This window comes from Buceros rhinoceros, unplaced genomic scaffold (genome assembly GCF_000710305.1).
Source record: "Buceros rhinoceros silvestris isolate BGI_N320 unplaced genomic scaffold, ASM71030v1 scaffold13546, whole genome shotgun sequence".
Taxonomy (NCBI): Eukaryota; Metazoa; Chordata; class Aves; order Bucerotiformes; family Bucerotidae; genus Buceros; species Buceros rhinoceros.
Window position 1 is genome coordinate 16,106 of NW_010419401.1, and position 19,265 is coordinate 35,370.

General features: G+C 47.0%; 1 protein-coding gene across 1 annotated transcript in view; it reads left to right on the plus strand.

Annotated features, from left to right (window-relative positions):
• VPS53 (vacuolar protein sorting 53 homolog (S. cerevisiae)) overlaps positions 1 to 19,265 on the plus strand; it is a gene marked incomplete at its 5' end in the record, with an annotated part of 59,824 nt that overhangs the window by 13,708 nt on the left and 26,851 nt on the right. Inside the window, 9 exons of the mRNA XM_010138906.1 lie at positions 863 to 949; positions 1,211 to 1,326; positions 2,445 to 2,564; positions 8,108 to 8,186; positions 9,375 to 9,518; positions 10,222 to 10,364; positions 11,004 to 11,145; positions 12,802 to 12,903; positions 16,277 to 16,371. Coding sequence (XP_010137208.1) covers positions 863 to 949; positions 1,211 to 1,326; positions 2,445 to 2,564; positions 8,108 to 8,186; positions 9,375 to 9,518; positions 10,222 to 10,364; positions 11,004 to 11,145; positions 12,802 to 12,903; positions 16,277 to 16,371 — 1,028 coding nt within the window. The remainder of the gene's footprint in view (positions 1 to 862; positions 950 to 1,210; positions 1,327 to 2,444; positions 2,565 to 8,107; positions 8,187 to 9,374; positions 9,519 to 10,221; positions 10,365 to 11,003; positions 11,146 to 12,801; positions 12,904 to 16,276; positions 16,372 to 19,265) is intronic.

The following is a 19,265-nucleotide window of genomic DNA, read 5'->3' on the forward strand; positions in this document are numbered from 1 at the left end:
GCTGAACAGCGGGAAACAAAGCGGAGCCGGGGCTGGAAATGTTATCAGACTGGGAAGGCAAAACGTCTTGAGTTTCTTCACAAGTCAGGTTTTGGACGTGTGATTGTGGACATGCAGCTTCGCTCGTTGAATCCACGTGTAGTTCATGCTGGTTGCGTGAGGTCAGGGTGCACCGTGGTTGTAGGACTGGATGTCTCAAGAAGCTTGCAATCAAATAGCACGAAAATCCAGGTGAGGTCCCTTTCCCGAGCTCAGCCCTCTCTACCTGCTAAACCTGTGCCCTCCCTCCTGTCCCTAGAAAGAGCCTCTGCTTCTATAGGTGGGTGGGAGGCTGAGCTGCCCACCCTGAAGGAATCAACAAAGTATTTATCGTGTTTTTCCACAGGATAGCATCCTGCTAATTCAGTGAGAGGTTTAGGCAAGCATTCAGTGTTCTATATGTATTTTTTATTTAGAATTAACAATGAGCATAAAGGTTTTGAGGAGGTTTCTTTTTCCTGCTCTAAATATCTGTTGGTCAGGAGCAGTTCTACATATTTTTTCACACTTACCGCAATAAATTTTGATGTACTAACCTTAAAGCTATTCATAGTTCTTATTACAGAGGAGCTTTCATAGAATATCTCGATGAGATTTTGCCAGACCATTATTGTCAAATGGACACAGAAAGCCTGGCCCACTCAGGTGAAATTACAGCCCATCAAGGTACATTGACCTCTGAGGTGCTGGTGATAAGTTCCGTAAGAAAACCGCTCCCCTCCACTGCCCCAGCCCAGGGGCTGTAGGGAGCAACTCTGTATTTCGCAGAAGGTGAAAACTGAATGCAGGTTTTCTTTCCACTCTGACCTTGTTTCTCTTCCAGGCCCTGGAAGAAGCCCAGAAAGCCATTCAGCAGCTCTTTGGAAAAATTAAGGATATTAAAGACAAGGCCGAAAAATCTGAACAAATGGTGAGCAGCAGTTTCTTTCTAGCCTTTGAAAGGGAGGGGGACACTGACTTTTGCTTCCAGTTCTCAACAGCAGTGGAACATTTTGGTCTTGGTCCTGCTGACTGGCTGGTAATTTGCTGTCAAGCACGTGCTGAACCTGTGCCCTTGTCCTTGTGCTAACACATCTGTAGATCCAAAGGGAGGAGAGACCCCTTTTATTTCCTTAAAATTTTGTTGTTGTGGCTTGATATTTAACCAGACTCTTGTTTTTTCATTCACTAGGTTAAAGAAATTACGCGGGATATCAAGCAGCTAGATCATGCCAAGCGCCATCTCACCACCTCCATCACCACCCTCAACCACCTGCACATGCTGGCGGGGGGTGTGGATTCGCTGGAGTAAGTATGTGCATTTTTAGTGGTCCTTTGTTGCCACCGCTGAGTTCTTGAGCTTGGTGCAGTGCTCTGAACAGGTCTGTAACAGCTGCTTGTTTTTCTGGAGGGGAGTTTGCTTAACAGGTTCCAGTCTTGGTTTCTGCTGGCAGATCCTTTCTGCGTTGCTCCGAGTGACCTGCAGTCTATGTTGCGGTATTTAAGGGTTTGCAGCATCGATTGCTTGGATTGCTGTGCTGATCCTTGGTGATAAGGAGGGAGTCTGGCCTTGTTACAGAGTAAGGCAGGCTGTCCAATTAGGAATCCTCATTAGGAATGTGCTCTGCTGGGATTTGGGGGGATTTTCATCAGTCTACCGCCTTCAGCTGGAATGAGATCTCTTTTGCAAAGGTCTGCTTTGGTTCTGAGGATGAATTCAAAGAAGCCTTACAGCTTGCACTGTGTGTGAAGCAGGGTTAGATGTTTCTAATAATCCTTTGTGGATGTTTTAATGTGCCTGAGGAGCATACAGGCTAGGGAAATTCAGTTTTTTACATATTGCATCTGTGAAGCATCGTGGCAGATTCCACACGAACACTGGGTTAAGCGTTCAGAGTAAAGTTTTTTGTAGGCTGCTGTCTCTGTTGGAGTGATCCTAAAGGATGAAATGAAAAAAACTTGACTTTTTTTCCCCTGACATTTCCCGGTGAAAGTTATTAACAGCAAAGTCCAGGCTAACAGCTTTCCAGCATAATGATTCCCCTCCCTGTGAAGCTTTAACACACACTTTGTGTGTGATGATGAATGGCTTAACTCAGGTCATTATAGTGAAATAACATTTACTGCCTCCGGACCCATACTGGGAAGCGGATTCATTCAGTAGTTTACATGTTCTTTGCCAAGCATTGCTTTTGACGTTTCTGGTTTTTGAGGCATTGTTAGATGTGTGCTGGATTGGTTTATTTTAGCATCAGTGAAGTGAAATTTTAATGCTGTGTTGGAATGTTAATGAAGAGTTGTGTATTTTAGAAAAATAAATGTCAATAGGGACCAGCATGACCCAGCGGGGATGAGGTAACCTGTGGAATTACCACCCAGGATTTTCATCAAACCTGCCTTTGTAAATCTTTTCATTTCCTCTACAGGGCGATGACCAGGAGGAGACAATATGGGGAAGTTGCCAACCTTCTCCAAGGTGTCGTGAATGTGTTAGAGCACTTCAACAAATACATGGGGATTCCTCAGATTCGACAGCTTTCAGAAAGGTGAGATGATCAAACCCTGCGCGCTTGGATGCCTGCTGGGAAGGAAGGTTAGAAAATGCTTTAGGCAGAATCAGTTTCTCGATTGTAAAGGCTGGACGTGGTCCTCTGAGCTTCTTTCCAGCCAAAACAAGCAGGTTAAAATTGGACCCAGTTTGCTCAGATCTTGAGCAGCCTATTCTGTTAAACAGCAGTAATTAGTACGGATGTAATTCATGAATGATTTGTGCTTCTCATTGACCGGCTTTTGATTTACTTACCTGGAGTGACCTGTGGAAGCGCACATTGGTTTATGTGATCTTCGTGAGCAGGGAACCCTGGGGTGATGCTCTCTCCTGCTTTCTTCGCCTCAGCAATACCGTCCAGCAGCCTGGCGTGAAGCAGGAACAGGCCCATTAACACAGCGGTGCTCGGGGCCCCTTTCTGCCCAGACGTGCGCCTCGCTGCGCTCAGCTTGTGGTCAAGCTGCCCAGGGGCTGGGGCAGGCAGGATTTCTTCCTGTGCGTTTGCCAGACATGGTGGTTCTGAGCACCTTGAGTTCCTCCTGCCAAAACCTGCTCCCGTTCTGCTGAGATTTGAGGTTATAGCAGCCCACCCGACTGCTCTCGACACCTAATGCTGAGCTCCGGTACACTTGCTGTTCTAATGTGGAGTTACACATTAGAATCTGGTGAGTTTTGGTGCAGCTCCAACAGCAAGTGCCCGCCATTCTCTGCAGCAGCAGGTGAAGGCTCCCCTGGTCGCTAAGCCTCCAGATCTTCTCAGGTCTTGGCTTCGTTTGGGACGTGACAGCTGGGTATTGAGGGAAGCAGGCTCTCCCTGGCCAAGACTTAACTCTTCCGGCTTTCCAGCAGGTTTTATTTCTCTCACATCACACAGAGGACGTTTGCTAACAGCCTGTGGCACTGCTGAGCACAGCTCAGAGGGGCAAGCAGCCCCTTGACGTTAGAAGTGAACCTTCTTAATGTCAGCCGTATCTGACAGCGTTTGTGTCCAGTGTGAAAACTGCAAATCTATCACCACCCTCCTCGATGCCTGACATGACTTTGCTCATTACAGAGGTACTGGAAGGAGTCTTCCAGGCACAGTACTTACTTTTTTTGGTGACTGTCTTTGCTAAGACAGCAGCTGGCTGCCTATGCTGTTTAGTGATGGAAACAGTGTTTGAACGATTTGTTTGTCATATTTTCATGTAAATCTCTTGGATTTTCTTTGTGGTATAGATACCTCTTCCAGAAAACCCAGATGGAATCCATGAAATGGAGCAAAAGGAAAATCCACCCGAAATCTAGAGAGAGTGAGATGGGGTCTTGTTTTAACAAAGCATTTGACCATAAGCATTTGCTTAAATGAACATGAATACCAAGGAAATATAAACATATGTCAGTGCTTTTCTGGAATTAGGCTGTTGTCTATTCCAGCCTCGTGCTCAGGAAGAGCTCTTGCTTTGTTTTCTTCCGGAGCGGTAATGCCCTTGAGCAGAAACCTGCTGTCTTTGGCCATTTTAAGGCCAAATATGATTTAAGCCTTGGTCTAGAATTCTGCCTGGTTTTTCCTCTCTGATGGATGAGTATTTAGTAGTTCTGTAGTTGCTGATAATTATAGAAAACAATTCATCCTGCTGCTAAAAGGGACAGTGGTTTCGAGTCACGCCAGAGAGACTGGCAAGGACATGGAGGAAAACTTTTGTTTTATTCTCCCTTCAAGATAAGGATCTCAAAACCTCGAGAAAGTCTGTTCCTCCTATTTTTAGAGTTGCCTCGGCAGGGTTTCCCTTCCAGTGTTTACAGAGGGAGAGTTGCACCATCTGGTAGCGATAGAAGCGGCTGCTTGTGGGGTGAAAGGAGGGCTGCACCCAGGGTGTTGCTGGGATCTCTTTACTGCTTTGACATCCAGGCAGCAATTACTGCCGGGAGGTCTACGGCACGCCGAGCGCTGCCGCGGAGCTCCACTACACGTGTAGGTATTAGGGCCCAATTTGGAGTTGCCTTTTCTCTCTCTTTGCTTGGCAATACTTCTGTGATCCAGAAAACATCAAAGGCAGTTTCCCTGGCTTCTCACAGTGCTATTTTTAGACTGAAATTGCTGGGGTTTGATATCTCATGAATTTGATTTAATGGTACAAGTAAAGCCTCTTGGATGTTTGCGAAGGCAAGGAACGCTTTAGTAGATGTTGGCACAGCCCTGTGACAGTAACTGAAGTCTATTATATACAATAAGTCTATTATATACGCTGCTAAACGAGCAGATCCCGTTGCTTTCTTTAATAAAGAGCCTCTCTTTCTTGGCGTGAAGGGAGTGAAGCCAAATGTGAATGGGAAACCATGGGAAGGAACAGCGCCCGCTCGGTGGTGTTGGGTGTGCTCTTTGCCTTGGGGTATTCAATTTAGGTTCCTGTTCCTAGACGCTGTGAGAACTAATGATGTGTCTTTAGTGTCGCTTTCCACCTGTTCTGTCCCTGTGAAAATAACCAAACAAAATCCCACTCTAAGTATTCCCTGGAAACCAGACTGCACTCAATTAATTGGCTGCTGGTGCTGATCCTGTTGAGCCATTGAGGTAAAAACATCACGATTCACATCCAAATATAAATATTTTCCTAACCACCTTCCTAAAACAACTCTTTCTGTGGGGCACTGGAAGTTGTTTGTTGTAGTCCGCAGCAATATTTTGTTATCTCTCGGTCCTCCTCTGTTTTCTGGCTGTGGAGGGTGCATACAGTTAGTGGTCACAAACCCACCCATGAAAGTGGTCGAGAGAGCCTAGGAGATAGTGGAAAAAAGCCTGGAAAGTATTTAGGAGAAAGATGATTATAAGTTTGCCACAGAAGAACGGGCTTGCTCAGCCCCTTTTGATCTCAGCAGGCTGCCAGGCGCGGTTTAAGATTTCTGGTAGCTTTGGCTAAAGGAATTGTGGTTTCTAGTAATATAATGTCATTTGAAACATAACAGTGGGGTTTCTTGGTTTTAATTTTTTAAAGGCGGGGAAACAGAAAGCAAAAGCCACTAATAATAAAAGTCAGAGGAACAAAAATCACGAATACTCAGGTGACCAAAGGTTTTGGCACACGCAAGCAGCCCCAGGAGAAGGTAGTTCCTGGTGCGGCAAGGCAGGGAAAGATGTCCTTGTCAGACCGACCTGAGAAGAGATCCTGAGTCTGTTATCAGCTCAGAGTGCCTGCGGTTGCTGAGCCTTAGCGGGCAACTCGCTTTCTGCAGGTGGTTAAACACACCCCCACCACGTGCCTGCCTGCAGAAACGCCCCGTCAGCGGGAGTGCGAGTGAAGCCAGCCGGGGGGTCGAGGCTTTTATCGCTGCAGTTTCCATCGCATGAAGATTATTCTGAATTATTGAAAGGTTCACAGCTTTCCGTGGGGAACAGTAATCTCTGGTGACTAAAGCAAGTGCCTCCCTGTGGTCTCTGCTGAAGAGATGGCATCAAGGCTTTCGTGTTTCTGGGTGCATGCTTGTGGAAGAAGATAATCGTGCTTGTCTGTGTCTGCTTACATAAAGAGCGATAGTCACTGGGAGGCCAGCGAGGCTCCCTGTCATTGCTCACGCGTACCTAGACCTTCTGCTGCTTTGATGTCTCTGCCCTATCCCTGTCTTACAAAATATGAAGAAAAAGAAGCTAAAACTTATTTTCCCTGTTGGCTTTTGAGAGATTTTTAAGCAGGGCAGATATTTTTAATATTTTTAACATCGCAGTTCAGCAAGGGATTCCTGCAAGTTTCTTAGTGCAGGGATATGAGAATCCTCATTAAGACTATCCTTAAGTACTTCCCTGAATCGGAGCCTAAATCAACAAAACCCAGGACAGGGCTTTTAACTGCTTGACGGTGCCTCTTTTAAATTTGTTGAGCCTTCAGGAATCTTTTAGTGCTCCACTGCGCTCGCACTGCAGCTGGTGTCAAATAGGAAGGTCCCTGTAGCCGGCCGTAAGGAAAGAAGTACCACAGCTAATAACTTCCAGTGGTTTATATACACTCATTCCTTTCTGTGACTCCTAATACTAAAGACTTCTTGATTAATTAAAAGATAAGTTTTTTCATCCATGTTTAGTGTCTTTTTTCCCTCCTTTCTCTTAAGGATCAAGGGATTTGGTTCTGTCACGCTTTCTCATGCGAATTGCTAGTGCTTACTCGTACAACTTTATACCTGTAGTTGTGGCTGCTGGGCTGGGTTCCTTCTTACGGCTTAGACTTCCCACTCCTCCTATTTCAACAGATCAGTGAATCCCTTTTGTTTCGCAGTGAGGAAGGTGTTAACTGGGGATCTGTACCTGGAAGAGTAGAGGAGTTCCTCTGAAGCATTCCTGTGAAGCAGAGAGCTTAAGTGAGAATTACCTTTGACATTGCAGGCAGGAAGCTTTTCCAGCAAAATCCCCATAAATAAATCCTGGATAAGGCAGGTCATACATTCAGCTGAATCACAGATATGAAGCTGTATTTCAGCCTCTTAAAGCACTCGGTACTTTTAAAGGACCAGAATTTTCTGCATTAGGCACGGTTAAAGCAGCCAGCCTGTTCTCCAGCACTGTAGCGGTTTGCTGCTAATGGAGCTCAAATGGGAAGATTAAAGCAGCAGATCATTCCCTGATAAGGTCGAGGAGTCTTAAACAACAAAAAAAAAATTCCAAAGTCTTCTCCCCACAGTCTGAACAAACATTTTCACAAAAGCAAATGTAGCCGCATTTCTAACGTATCAATCTCAGTGGAAAAATCCACCGCTTTGAACGATCAGTGTCGACCTTAAAGCGTTTCCAGTATAATAAAAAGCGATGGAAGAATTCGAGGGCTGCCGAGGGATGTAAGTGCCTCGCTGTTTGTTTTGGCTCTTTCTAGTGCGTGTAGGCATTTCCATTTCCTGAGAAGTATCAATTAAGCTGTATTGACTTTTATTTCTGAAAATTGGAAGCTTTATTCTCTCAGCTAAAGAAAGAGCAGGGTTGTGGTTTGTTCAGAACTTTTTCACCCATTTCATACCTTTGCTGTTTTATGCTTCTTAAGATATGGAGGATTTGCAGGATAAAACCACAGCCAGCAGCGTTCGCATGGATGCGTTTAAAAGTAGGTCAGTGCACCTGGAACTGTGAAAGGTTCACGATGAAGATTGAGATGTTGCGAAGCTTTTTACATTTTAGAGACAAACATTCACTGGAATGTGATGTACACGAATGTAAAGATAAATTGATCTCATGGGCACTAAAGGAACCTGCTGATTTCTCAGCTGATTAACTGGCTCTTGTGGAAATACTGAATTGCAGCAGGGCAAGAGCATCTGGGACGTGTTCTGCTACAGCTCGGGGATCGATGCTGTAGAGCTGGCATTGTCATCCTGGTGTCAGTAAGGGAGCAAGTGCTCTCCTGGTTTTGCCATCCTGGCCCTCTCAGTGTGGGTGTCTTCTCCTTGCCATGCTTTTTTTGTCCCTTAAAAACCTGCATGTAGCTGTTTGTTAGCATTTCAGTCCATGTTATAGTAATGTTTGCAGGCAAGGAAGCAAAGTTGTACCACCGCCAAAGCCCTTGCTTCCTCTGTCCTCGTCAGGGTGAAGGCAGCGCAGAATGAGCTGGGGCAGCAGATCCTGGCTGACTTCGAGGAAGCCTTTCCTTCGCAAGGCACAAAGGTAAAGTTCTCACTTCCCCTCTTCCCCCCATTGAAAAGTCTTGCTGAGAACGATTTGATTTCCATGTGTTTTAATCTCATTTTACATCTAGATTCATGCTCTCTCTGTTTCAGGAGTTGTTTTAGATAGCGAACGAGTCTCCAGGCTGTAGGGTGCTAGGTGCATTTCTCACTGTTTCTGTCGAGGCAGAGAATCGGCACCTTTCCTCCGTCACCGCACACATGTACCGCAGCAGGGTCCGTGAGCCGGGTGAGGAGTGCCCCCGCGCTGCACGTGTGGTTCGAGAGACCAAAGCGGGGCCTCCTCCGCGCCTTGCCCAGGTGACAGGTTATGGTTGGACACAAAAGGTTCGTGTTGTGTTCAGCAAAAGCCAAGCACAGGCTGGTCTGTTGACGTGCTGCCGCCAAGTTTGACTCTGGTTTACTCAGCACAGATAGGAGTCTGGGCTAGGGGTAAGGCACCAAATGTGCTTCCACCAAATTACGCATCCAAATGTGTGCAAACAATATGGGGGGGTAGGTGTCAATTTGAATTTCTTTTAAAGAAAACACTAGTTCTGTCTTCCAGGACACCAGCTCTGCGGGTTTCTTCATGAAACTAACAGCTACAGAAATGAGAAAACTATTTGGAGCTGATCCTTGATGAAGGGCAAATCTTTGTCCGTGTGCTGTAGCTTCAAAACAACATATATTTTTTAAAATGCTTCTAAATTTTCTGTCTCCTTCACTAACATCATAGTATAGCAATACTGACCAGTAGGCGCTGCTTTGCGTTGCAAACTGGTCACCTCTAGTCTGCTTTTTTTCCCCATTAATTTGGCCTTCAGGTTTGCAGAAAAGGGCTTTGCTTGTCCTGCTTGTTAGCCACTTCTTGAGCTGGGCTGGTGAAAGGCTCTGTAGAAGTGATGGGACAAGTGTCCTTCCTGTAGAGCTGGCAGCTCTTCTGCCAGAGGGAACGTCCTGGCTCTTGAGCTACATGACAACTTCATGGCCAGTGAAATAGAATCAGCTCAATTTTCATCCAGCAGAAGACGCGTGCCAAGGTGATAATAAAAAGTAGCAGCAGAAGCATCAAAAAGAGAAGAATACTGGAAAAGGATAAAAGCGGGATGATGTGGGTGCAGCACAGTTCACAAGCACCCATTCAGCTGTTTACCCTTTAATCGTTTGTTCCTGTTTGCTTTGACAGAGGCCTGGTGGACCCAGCAATGTCCTACGTGATGCCTGTCTGGTCGCCAATGTCCTGGATCCCAGAATCAAGCAGGAAATCATCAAGAAATTTATTAAACAACACCTCTCAGAGTATCTGGTCCTTTTCCAGGAAAACCAAGATGTAAGAGAAGCTTGACAAGCTACTTTTGGGCTTTGGATTTTGCTCTGCTGGTGTTCACAAAGTTCACATAGTTCACATTTCCATTGGGTCCATCTTTGGATCAAAATATACTTAACAATTCTGAAATTTGTACAGTTTGTGACAAAGAGCAGAAAAAGGCTAAAATGCTTCATTTTAAATGGCATTTTTCCATCAAAGTTTTTTGGATTAATCTTTCTATTTTTGACCAGAAAGTGCTAATTTGGGGGGGGAAATGCCATCCTGCTCGTGTTGTAAGAATTCTTGTAGAAGTTTGTGGGGCCCAGACTCCAGAGTGTGAAAACCAGCTGAATGCAGAATCCAGGAATTCCTGCGTTCTCATCTCACTGTTAACTTTAATTTCTCTGTCTGTGAAACAAAGAGGATGGGATCACATGAATTATTACTGGGTTGAGTTTTCAGTAGTACCTACATGATTTAGGAGTACTGTTATCCTCATTTTCAACAGAGCTTGCTCTCTTAATTCGCACAAGATAGAGTTCTCGGTCTGCCATGTGTTTAAGCACTTTGAAGAATGACGGTTAGGTTCGAAGTGTTTTTAGCAGTGGTCAGGCTAGCTTTGATCGATAGCCCAAGCTGCTCCTCGGAGCTGCAGCGGCACGGTTAAGCAGTCAGGCTGAAGATCAGGAGCTGCTGCTCTAAAGGTGTTCCCTGTCCCATTCAGGTGGCCTGGCTGGATAAGATCGACAGGCGCTACGCGTGGATAAAGCGTCAGCTGGTGGACTACGAGGAGAAGTACGGGCGCATGTTCCCGCAGGAGTGGTGCATGACGGAGCGCATCGCCGTGGAGTTCTGCCACGTCACGAGGTGAGCGTCTGGGGAGCTTCCTTAAAACAAAGGGTTGGCTTGTGTTCACCAAACTAATCGTTTATCCACAGGGCTTTAAAAGCAGTCTTCAAGTATCGGTGAAGAGTGAAAACCCAGAGAAGTATCGCTAAAACTGTGTGTGCTGTTAGGAGAGTGAGGTGATGTGGAAACCAATTTTCAGTGTAACAGAGGTAACAATCAGTATTATTAGAGGCCAAGTGAAACAGCATGAGCTGAGTATGGTGTGACCGCCGCAGACCATGCTCTTTGCCAGCCGGAGACAGGGGACCGGAGGAAGGTGGCAGCTAGAGTCCCAGCAGCACCATTGCCTTTGTTCTGGGACCCCGGCCGGAGACGCAGCGCTTCCCAGGGTTTGATGCTATGGGCTTTCCTGGCTGCAGGGTTGCGCTGGCTGTTAAGAGACGGGGTCCTCTTACCCACAGAGCTCTAAACAACTGTGGTTATGTTTGAAATGTGATCCGTAAAGCAGGTTTATGTTAGAGAGCATCTGAGGAATCAGCTTGAATTTTGCGATGGAAGTCTCTCCAGGGAACAGACTGAATTACAGTGTTAGGTTTCGGATCTTTCTCTTTATAGAAAACCACATTTGTTTTTTCTATTTCCCCCCCCCTCTTTCAGGACAGAGCTCGCTAAGATAATGCGCACAAGAGCAAAGGAGATCGAGGTGAAATTGCTTTTGTTTGCCATTCAGAGGACAACCAACTTTGAAGGACTTATGGCGAAACGCTTCTCAGGTTGCACCCTTGCTGATGGGACAGTGGTAAGGGGATTTCTGAAGAGCAGCCCTTTACTCAACAGCTGCTTCAGGACAAAGGAGCCCTCTCGCGTGCCTTTGGTAGTGGGTGTCTGCGGAAGGTGCCACCTGCAGCCTCCTCTTGGCACCTCTTGGTGGTGGGGGTTTAGTATGACCATGCTCAGTGGCTTGAGGTTGGGAAAGCGGTTCTCGATCTTGCAGACTGTGGTAGAGATGATGGCACAGAGCTCACGAAAGGGAAAGTACATTGGCTGTGCTGGTTCTCCTGGGCCCGGTGCTGTTTGCAGCTGAAGCCACATTGCTATGGAGGACCACGGAGTAATCATGGCTCGGTGACTTCATTATAATATTTGTTTTCTGCGTGTTGGTGACACATTATAACTAAAAGTCTCCTCTTCATGTCTAGTTACCACACATTCACCACATGGTACCATCCTTCAATCCCACATTGTCTGTTGGGTTAGTCTTGCTTGCAGGAGCGTTGGTAGCTTCTACTTTTCAGTGTCTCATCTGGTAGATTGTAAAGGCAGAGCCAAGAGAAACAGCTCAGTAAGTGTCTCTGGGGTCATCTTTGTGCTTTTTCTGCCTGGAATCTCAGCCAGGAGCTCTGCCAGCCACGTGCCCTGGGAGCACAGAGTCCCTGTGCCGCTGAAAAGCCACCTGTTTGAGGTTGGTGGCTCGGAAGCCACTGGACCAACTGGTGTCTGGAAGCCTATTTGAAAGTGATAATTCAGCATCCAAGGCAAGCCTGCTGGACCCGCTTGTAATTTGCTGTGCATCAGTAAAGGCCCCTTTTTGGAGGTTGGTGGCTGGAAAGCCACTGGACCAACTGGTGTCTGGAAGCATATTTGAAAGTGATAATTCAGCATCCAAGGCAAGCCTGCTGGACCCGCTTGTAATTTGCTGTGCATCAGTAGGTGCTGCTGATGAAAAAGGGAAGTCCTGTAAGGTTTTCCTCCTGGATGGATTTAGATCTCTCAAGAATATGGCTTTATTTTTCTGACAAATTTCATATGAAATTGGCGGCTTTAGTGAAATGGCCTTCACGGGGTTGCTACCCCTTTGGAGAAGGTAGGCACAGAAGCTGTTCTGAGAAAAACAGAAGGGGAGGGTGTGGCTTGAAATAAAATCCTCTCTGTCCCCCTTCCTGAGCTGCCTAGAGGCTGTGACGCTCTGGATGTCAACATCTGACCTGTTTTACACTCAGAACGATCGTCATTATAAATGGCCATCTGGTGAGTGTCCGCTGGGGACGGGCACTCTGCGGGGAGCAGTAGTGCAGGATTTACCGCGGCAGCAGAGTTTTGGGGCTCAGGTCATGGGCCCGCATGCTTGATAGTGTGTGGTTTGAGTGAGTGGAAATTTGGCAGTGGTCAGAATGCCTCTTTGGGGGCAGAGCCGGGTGAGTGTGGCTGTAAGAGCAGGCTGTGAGAGGGTGCTGACCATGAGCTGTGCTGGTGGAGCGATGGAGAGGGAACCGGACTCCAGGCCAGTACTAGGAGGGAGTGTGCTCTGAACTTGGTGGAGAGGCACCGCCTGGCACTCTGCAGTCACCTCTCTGCAGGGCTTTGAAGGGCTTGGTAAAGCAGAACGTGGATGCAGCTGTGTGCCAGAGGCGACAAAACTGACCGTTCTCTAAGGGCCTTCCTCTCTTTTCAACAGAAAAAGCCAGAAGTGCCACTTCCCTCCACCAACCCGTTTCTGGAGGATGAAACTGGGACAGAGGCAGATGAGATTGTGATCGAGAAAAGTGATGCCGACAAAGTGAGTCTTTGAAGTTCTCCAGCAGCCTCTGTGTCAGAACCTCTGGTGGTGCCTAAGCTTTTCCCATCACATTGATTTGAACGGTTTGTTTTCACAGGAATTAATTTGGTGCAGTTTTGATCCTCTGTGCAGCACCCAGGCTCCCAGTACAACCAGGGTTTGCTCCGGCTCACTTCACTGAAACCAAACCAATCTTTATTTCAGTTAATAGTGCGGAGACAATCCTGCCACGTGAGAGTGAGTTGGATTGTGTTCTAGCCCATGCAGCCACAGCTCAAATGTAACTACAGGCTTTCTGACAAAGAAAGATGAACAGAGTTGAGTTTTCAGTTCCCAGAAGAAGCTCCCACCACAAACGGTTGCAATTCACAGTTTGCCTTGTCAGCCAAGCCAACCCAGTCCGGAGTCACCAGGCAACTCACTGAACTTTCAAGTGTCAGTTTTAGATTTTCACTCCAGATAAATTTCTTCCGGAGTTTTTATCTCTGTAGTGTTTTTCATCCGTTACTTCTGCAAAGCAGGCGACACCTCACCACTTGTGAAAGCACTGGGTTCCCAAAGCCCTCTGCAAGCATGAAAGGAGTGAGTAGTAAACGCAATTGTTTCACTTGGCACCAATATCAAAGCCCCTAAGCCCTGTGTTTCTTACTCACCAGACGGAGGTTGTCTGATTGTAAGTTGCTTGGGGAAGGCGCTGCCCTCTCTCTGTTGGGTGAGTTTACAGCCCTGTAAACCGACCATTTACAGGTGGTGTGGTGATGGATGAGCAGAGGCCAAGGACCTACTCAGCTCTGTGCCCCTGGGGAGTTGTGGGGTGGTAGCTCTCCACCAGCACAGCCTGATGCGTTGCATCCCCTCCAGACGTCCACAGGAGCAGGGCAGGTCTCTGCCTTCCACCCGCTGCAGAAGTCCTGAAGTGGAATGGTTAAGCCAAGTTTTGCTCTTTCCATTAAAACACAGCTTGGAGAGTTGGTATTGGCCAGTTATCAGTGATCTGGAATACCGAGGCTGGGAACCTGGGGAGACCCCTGTCTGTGATGGCTGGAGGAAGGTTGGCTCTGATGTGCGGTGTGGGCTGAGAGAACCCCCTTGGAGGAGCCAGAAGTGCTAGAAGACAGGTGAAGAGCTAAATTTCAAAGCCTCTTTAGGCTGTTTAGGGCTGGTTTTAATGAACAGTAGAATGTGCTGCCCTGGCCAGAAAGCGTTCAGGTGCTTCTAGGAACGGGACTGCTGTGCTCCTTGTACATCAGGAGGCCGGTACAAAGCCATCCATTGAGCTGTCCCTTGAAATGCCATTTGTGGCGGGGTTGCCTTCTCTTCCTGGGTACACCCTGTGTTACACACCTCGCAACGCAGAGCTGGGCTTGCTGCAAGGCGACTGCCCCCCAGGCACCTGTCTGCCAAACAGGAGCGCCAGAATCCCCGGTATTTCAGTTTCAAAGTGCAGCATCTGGTGACTAGAGCTGGAGAGTTCGTGCTGGAGGTCTCATCTCCTGTCACTCGCTGGAGAAGAGAAGGGACAGGAAGGGCTGAAGATGAAGAGTTTTGAGTGATAAAGCTTTTCCAAGACACTAGTCCTGAGAACTCAAGAGATTTGGGAGTGTAAGAGGGAGCACAAGAGTTGAGGGGGGAGGGAGTCCACGTTAGAAAAGAACCTCTTTTAGTGATCTAGCAGTTCGATTTAATCTGTTTACTTTGGATAGTAATGAAAGGAAACTGGGCCAGCTGCAGACCTCCTTACTGTGACAACAGTAACCTTTTATTATTTCCATCAAACTCAAGGAGGAAATAGCTTAAACATCTGCAGCTTTTGGACAGGATTGCACACTCAGAAATACAGCTTCGCTGCTACTGTTAAAAGATTTAGTATTCTGTCCACCAGACGTGCTGGGAGCAGCGTGATGCAGAGACACACGTGCACCCACACAAAACCAGCCGTGCATTAGGAGTTGGCTCTTCCAGCCTGGTAAATCGTAAACATCGTGAATCTGCAGCCTTCTGTTGGCACTGCCATCCTGGAGACTTGGCGACTGGAAGGTTTCTGTAATTACCTCCCATTGTTTTCCTCCCGGCTCCGATGAGCGAGTGCATCCACAGAAACAGGCGGGCACTGGCAAAGGGGCTGGGGCAGAGGATGCTGGGTGGTGGCTCTCACCCAGAGCCGTAAAAACCTACATTCTCCAGTCGTGCTCTTAGAAGGTTAATGAATCCAGTCTTGTAGGGGTGCTCTGGTCTCCATAAAACGGTTTGGTCGCTTTAGGTTTGCAGCCATGTGGTCGTATGCACTGAGTCTTAGTTACTTCTGAGGAGTACTGCATATTGCATATACTGAATATTGCATTCTCGGCCATTTCTGCAAATGCCTTCGTGCCACCTCCTCTGTCAGGCAGGAGAGTATGTCCTTTAGGCTCTCTTGCTTTGCTTTTCTTTCACTAAAAATAAAAATCTCAACTGGAAAAATTCATATCTTCATTGGCTGCGAGCTGGTCCTGGCTCTTTGTGGAGAGAGGCAAGAATCCATTCCAGAATCCCTGGAGCCCTCCTTGGAGGCAGTGAAAAATCGTCAGCGTGCTGGGAAGCAACGAGAAAAATTACCTTTTGGTAAAAAAAATAATAAAAAAATCTAGCTGTAGGGCAAAGGATGAGCTTAAAGGCCCTGCCCAGCCTGGTACTTTAACACGCAGAAATCTAAGCCTCTGAGTAGTCCCGGTGGCTTCAGTGAGATGTGCTTGGCCGCTGGAGAGTGCAGCGCTGAGCTAGAACGGGAGTGAGCCGGATGCCTCCCTGATGACATATGCCTGTAATGCTCTAAATATGATTTTAAAACAGGAATCTTTGCACCCCCAGAAACACATTTCAGAGTGAAAGCAGTGCTGTGGCGTTGCCTGTATCAGTCCAGCCTCTCCAGTAACTGCGTGCTCTAAATAAAGTTCCTCCAGATGAAGTCTGTAACTCGGAGTTATTATCCGTAGTGTTCTAAAGTGTAGGGATTTGTCAGTGTTGCTTCCAAATAACGGCTGCGCTTCGCTTCAGAGGTGACTAACACAGTCTTGCCGCTGTTCAGAGGGTTCAGCAAGGTTTTATTTATGAACTGCATTAAGATTCTTCTACTGAAATCTGCTAGCATGGAGCCGCCTTTTCTTTAAAGAAACTGAAAAGATAATTCCTTGGAATATGCAGAGTTCTGTAAGAGGAAGGGAGGACTGGGACATGCTGACCCCATGTCTACTGTCAGTTATCTGCCTTTGATTATTTGACAGTAGATTTCTGGGTTGTAATATTTCTAAGGACTCAAATCCTTCCCTGCTGTTGCAGTACTGTTTCTTCTAGGTCTTACAGGTTTGAAAACAACACTCTGAATGTTTTCTTACAGCCAAAGAAGCCAAAGGTCCCTGACAATCCTTTTCATGGCATCGTTTCCAAGTGCTTCGAGCCTCACCTTTATGTGTATATCGAGTCCCAGGACAAGTGAGTAACCGCGCTCGTGGGGTTTTCTGTCCGTGTGGATGGCAGCCAGATTGCACTAGATTCTGTACTCAAGCTGCAGAAAGTTAATTTCTTGAAAGTCTGCTTTCCAATTTCATCAGGAGCAGTATTTGTGGTTTGAGAAAGTTAGAATTCTGAGTGGGACCTTCGCTTGGGCAGAAATGAGCCTTCGGAGGGCTGTGGCTGTTGGTTTCAGCTGTAATTGCAGCATCCTGCAGGAACGACGCCCGCTGCCTTTCTGCGGAAGCGGCTTAGTGTTCCTGAAATTGCTTCTGCGACCTCTGCAATTCCCTCTGCAGACACACGCCTGCCTTTCGTCTCGTGTATTCCACAAATAGTAGGTTTGCTTTTTCTGTGAAATACACATGTGGCTTCATGGCAGAGGAGTTTCCAGATTTGCTTTAGAGTAATAAGTTATTTGAGATCCGTAGATGAAAGCTGCTGTAGATGAGCTGGCTGTGAGATAACACTGTCATCGCTCACAGATTGGGTCTTTGCCAGGGGCTTTCATCCCTGGAACCCTTCTTCGTCGTCTTTGACCTGCAGCAAAATAACTCGAATGAAAGGAGCTCTCAGCTTAGAGCTCTGAGAAGTTTTTAGAGCTCTCACCACACTCTGTTGTGCACCTCGATTCGCACCAAGATTTGAATAACGTCTCTAACAACTGCAGTGCCAGCGAGGAGAGGAAGTGGCTGAAAAAGGTTCAGTGCAGGCTTTTAGTGCAGGAGAGAGGCGCCTGCCTCACATAACTCATCTGTCTGTGCCCTTCTGTCTTCCAAGGACTTACATGTGAGGCATAACCCGAGGCGTGTGTGTCCTGCTTTTGTCCAAACTCCAAGATCGCCATCTTGAAAAAGCTTTCCCATCTCCCGTCAACCTTTTCTGCTTAAAAATTAAAAAATTAAAACCTTGCACAGTGGTCTGTCCTGCTGGGTTGAGGTTCCACTCTGCAGGAAAACAAAGGGAAACAGATATTCCCCCCCCCTCCCCCCCCAGCCCTCAGCCAGCTGAGCACTAACTTGTTCGAATATTTCCTCCCACCTCACTGGGGACCACTTTAATCCCCGTTTTGGTAATTCTACCCCACTTCGCTCCTAGCCCTTCCAATTGCTTTTTTTTCTTTGCCTTTTCCTTTACAGTCTTGAGATGTTTTGTATTAGCTTTATAGCCACAGGCTGCGAGGAGTTCAAAGAAAAACTGCCACAGTATTCCCCACGCTGCCCCTGTCTGCCAAAAATGGCTTTCCTTTAAGATTTTCTCTCTTCTTCTCCCTTTGATTGAACTTTTGAGGGATCTGTTGCTGATGTCTGAAAATGAGGAGTTGCTTAGAAAATTAATTGTAAGTTTGAGCTCTGAATAGTGAGAGTTGTGTGTATAGTTTTGTTCATCATTGCCTTAAGCCTGGACCTTTTCTCCTGAAAAATTGTTTCCATACCCATTTAAAGAAACACAGTGCCAAAATGTGCCGCAATTTAGGAGGAGGCACCTGAAAGAAAGCCTTTAAAGATGCTGCTCTCCACCCTTAGCTGCAGTGTAACTATCAGATTTCTTAGCAGCGAAGCAGATTCCGTTTCTTTCCCTTTGGGACCTGGGTCTTTAGCTCTTCTCTGGGGTCCGTCGGAGCAACAGGAGTGTACACGTGTGAGCTGAGCTGTTGTGCTGGAGTGAAGGAGGAGCTCAGTCGGGTCTGCAGTGCTGAGAGTACACAGAGCAGGGGTTAAGCGTGCCCGAATGCATGTGAGTGTTGAAATTGTTCAGAAAACTGGCACTTTCTCTTTGTGGTGTGTGTTTGTAGCCTTGTGAGCCGAGGGGCTTCCAGAGTACCCCTGGAAACTATCCTACAAGTGGTCCAGGCATCTCAGTGCCATCACCCTTCCCCAGTGCCTCTCATGCTGCTGCTGAGGAGTTGCCTAGCTCCTCTCATGATTGCTAGAGCTGCAGAAAAAACACTGAATAGGTTGAGTGAAAGAAAAAAGGAAGAGGGATATAGGAGTGAAAGGATTTAAGAACCATAATAAAATTTCCTTTATATGATTTCATCTCATATTTTCTCTTGGTTAGATTTGGAGAGTTCTTGCTCCCAATAAGTAATGCTACTGTTAAGAAATACCACATCTGTGCTACCAGAGAATGCTCTTGGAGCTTTTTTTGCAGAGTCTATAGAGAAAACGTTCATTTTCTGTAGCTCTCCTGCCTTCTTCATGTTTCATCTCCCAGCAGCTTTTTTTTTTTTGACAATTTTTCTGTGCTCCCATTGTACCCCATGAAGGTTGTTAGTTTTCATGTTGTATTTGGGGCAACCGAGACTACCATGAAAGTTTGGACGTCAGCTGAGGTGTGCATTAATAATATATCAGTTCCCTCAGCGCACGATATCCTGATGTTTTGCTTGTATCAACCCCATGCTGAAATCAGAGCAGTCCTGGCGGGCTGCCTGTGATGGGCACTTTGTTCAGGATGGGATCAGAACCAGAATGAAGCTCTAGCACTGCTCTCCCCGCAGTTCTGGCCAGCTGCATTCGCTCGTGCATCCCATTTGACAAGACCTTGGGGAATCGGTAAAATGTAGATACATTTCATTTTGCCTCCGAGAAGAGGAGAACGTGTGGAGTGAGCATAAAGAAACAAAAGCCATTGACATTCCTCACTGCGTCTTGAGACTGAGAGAATGAAAAAAAAAGTGACTGCTGAATGCTGAGAAAGCTCCGCTTTGTTGCCCAGATGCAGAGGGGGAATTGCAGCTGTTTAATTTAGTGGGACTTTTGACACGCAGCAAGCCACGTCCACTTGACTTGAGAACCTGAAGGTCTGCGGCAGCTCGCCGCGCCGGTGAGCCCTGCCGCCGCCATCGGCCTTTGCTCTCCCCCGCCGGGGGG